This window comes from Alligator sinensis, unplaced genomic scaffold, assembly GCF_000455745.1.
Source record: "Alligator sinensis unplaced genomic scaffold, ASM45574v1 scaffold1091_1, whole genome shotgun sequence".
NCBI lineage: Eukaryota > Metazoa > Chordata > Crocodylia > Alligatoridae > Alligator > Alligator sinensis.
In genome coordinates, this window is record NW_005842896.1 from 395,153 (window position 1) to 397,897 (window position 2,745).

The 2,745-nt window shown below is 39.1% G+C and overlaps 1 protein-coding gene across 1 annotated transcript in view; it reads left to right on the forward strand.

The window, feature by feature from the left end:
- Nucleotides 1–1,389: 1,389 nt before the first annotated feature.
- The window catches only part of SLC35F1 (solute carrier family 35 member F1), a gene marked incomplete at its 3' end in the record, with an annotated part of 183,771 nt that continues 182,415 nt past the window's right edge, over nucleotides 1,390–2,745 (forward strand). The window contains exon 1 of the mRNA XM_014525829.1: nucleotides 1,390–1,558. Coding sequence (XP_014381315.1) covers nucleotides 1,390–1,558 — 169 coding nt within the window. The remainder of the gene's footprint in view (nucleotides 1,559–2,745) is intronic.

Sequence of the window (2,745 nt, forward strand, 5' to 3'; positions counted from 1 at the left end):
TTTTGCCTTTGTAATATAGCTGTGGAGAGAAGATATCCCTTAAATGTTATCGGAGTCTGTAAGACTACTCAGAAGAAAATGAGGAGACTAGCTCTTTTCAGTTATCCACTTCTGCTAGCTTTAAAAACTGGAAGTGTTGCATGGCAGCAAGAGTCTAGCATTTAGAAAAGAATAAGACAGTTTACTAAAGGCATGACTTGATTGCTGTCTGCAAATACCTACAGAGGGAACAAAAATTAGCTAAAGGGCTCTTCAGCTGATCAAGGATATAATACAATGCAGCTGCTGGAAAGTGAAACTTTGTACATTCCAGTTAGAAATACAGTGCATTTTTTTTAGCAGTGAAGGTGATCAGTTATTGGATCAATTTACCAAGGGTGATTGTGCATTCTGCCTCACTGGAAAACTTTTAAATGAAAATTGGATGTTTTTCTAAAAGATATTCTCTAATTCAAACGTGATTTAATTCAGGGAAGTCCTGTGTTTAATATGGGAAGTTAAACTAGTCCCTTCTGGCTTTATAATCAATGTATCTATAATGCTTTTGAGGCCAATTTCATTTTGGTTCAACTGAAAAAGTAATTGTGCATTTATAAAAATAATGAGACTATCTAGTTATAACAGTTAGTGCAGACAAAGTGTTTTGGAAGTGATAAGAAAATCTCACCGTCAAGGCTTAAACCAGTCTCCAACTGTTGGGACTTTAAAAGAGGTCTTCCTGATCATTTTATTGTACCTGCTAGTGATGGGTTTCCTGAAACTTCCTTTCAAGCATCTGGTAATTATTGGTCACAGTCAGCAACAGGATACTGGACCAAGTGGATCACAAGTCCAAACCAGTTTTATGATTCTTATGACTCTCACAATATTAAATGGCAAGATATTAAACTGTAGCCCTAAGAATACTTTAGGAGAATGTCTATGTAAAAAAAAAAAGGTAAGTAAAGAATTATATAAGTATGCAAATGTTACCACTTTATACAGTAGTTACTTTATTATGTTATTTAATTCCTTCTTTTGCATGACCTAGAAGTCTATAGAAAACCTTAGCTGTAATATGCTATTGTTCGTTGAACCTATTTTGGTACAGTATATATAAAGAAAACCCCCTGCTGAGTCCTGTTGACTGCTTCGTTCCTCTTTCTATGAATCTGATATATTTCAGTCCTGAATAACCTTTCTCTCAAATTTTTATTTTATGCTTTAGGCAAATGAATGTGATATCTATTTTTTTCTCCCCAGAAACATTTACAGAAGGATTTAGCAACATATTCATTAGCAGTGAATACATGCAAGATTTTAACATTTGTTTAGCATAAGAGCGACCCTTTTCTTAAATGGAAACATATTTCAGACCAGCAATCTTTGCTTTTGCCATCAGAGCAGAGCATGAGAAAAAAGAAATGTGGGAGTCAGTGCAAAGATATTGATACGGACCTTGGGAGGGAAGTAGAAAGAAACATCGGAACAACAGATCCCTGTGAGAAGGCTCAGTCGGGTGTGGTTGGAGAGCTGAAGTTCTTTGATTTCTCTGACTTCGATGTGTTGGAATTCAGCTGTAATAGGCTACATATGTGAACAAGACTTTCCATATTGGAAGGCCCTTGGTTACTTGTTGAATCTATGTGGCTCCAGCTTAGAGTTAATCAACTGAACCCAAAGCTAAAACAACCTGTGCAGTTTGACCAAACTGCCTTAATTCAGAGATCTATGTGCACAATATAGAACTGGAACTATACTGGCAGCCATGTGGCCTCCAATGTAGTTCATTTTCATTCTCTATCTCAGATCCTTCTCAAAGATTGAATAATCCTAGTGATTATGAAAACGTATTTTTGGTGAAAAACTAATGTTTTTACAGACTGTAAAATTGGAAACATTTTTATCCTGGGCATTTTTTGAGAACAGAGCATGATGTCTGAAAAGCTATTCCTCCTCTCCCTTCTTTAAGCAGCAACAAATGGCAAAATTACCCTGTAAGACTGTGACTTTTCACAAACAACATATTCATGAAAATTCAGTTTTGCTGGCAGTGCAAAATGGTACTATGTTCAGTGTAAGGAGATGTTACCAATAGAAATATGTCATTGGATTTTAGGAAAAAGTTTCTTTTTGGCATGTTGATAACTGGTAATGTCCATTCATCTTATTGATCCAGTTTGAAGAACGTTCATTAAAAATGCTAAGCAGTCACTTTAGATAAAACTCACCCCTTTACAGAGAACCAGCACAAGTCCCAAAAGGGGCCTGGACCATATGTACAGGGGTAAGTTTCACCCATTGTCACTCATAAACAAAGATAGACCTCAGTTAACTATCAGCTCCTCTTTTCAGCACTCTGTGTCTGTTTTTGGAGGTATGTTTAATCACCCAAGGGTAAGGGTGACGGGGGGACTACCGCCACTGCTGGCCCGCTGAGCAATCCTTGCAAAGCCAGCAGATCACGGCGCTTCAGGGAGGCCACCCCTGCCCCAGCCCTGGTAAAATCTGTGGGCAAGGAAGGAGCCCCCCAGGGGGCACTTGCCTGCCTGTACACTAATGCCAGGAGCTTGGGGAATAAGCAGGAGGAGCTCATCCTCATGCTCAGTGCAAACAATTACGATGTCATAGGGATAACGGAGACCTGGTGGGACTCCACCCATGACTGGACCACGGGGATAGATGGCTATACCCTGTACAGGAGGGATCATGTAGAGAAAAGGGGCGGGGGGGTAGCTCTCTATGTTAAGGAAAGCTACACGTCCC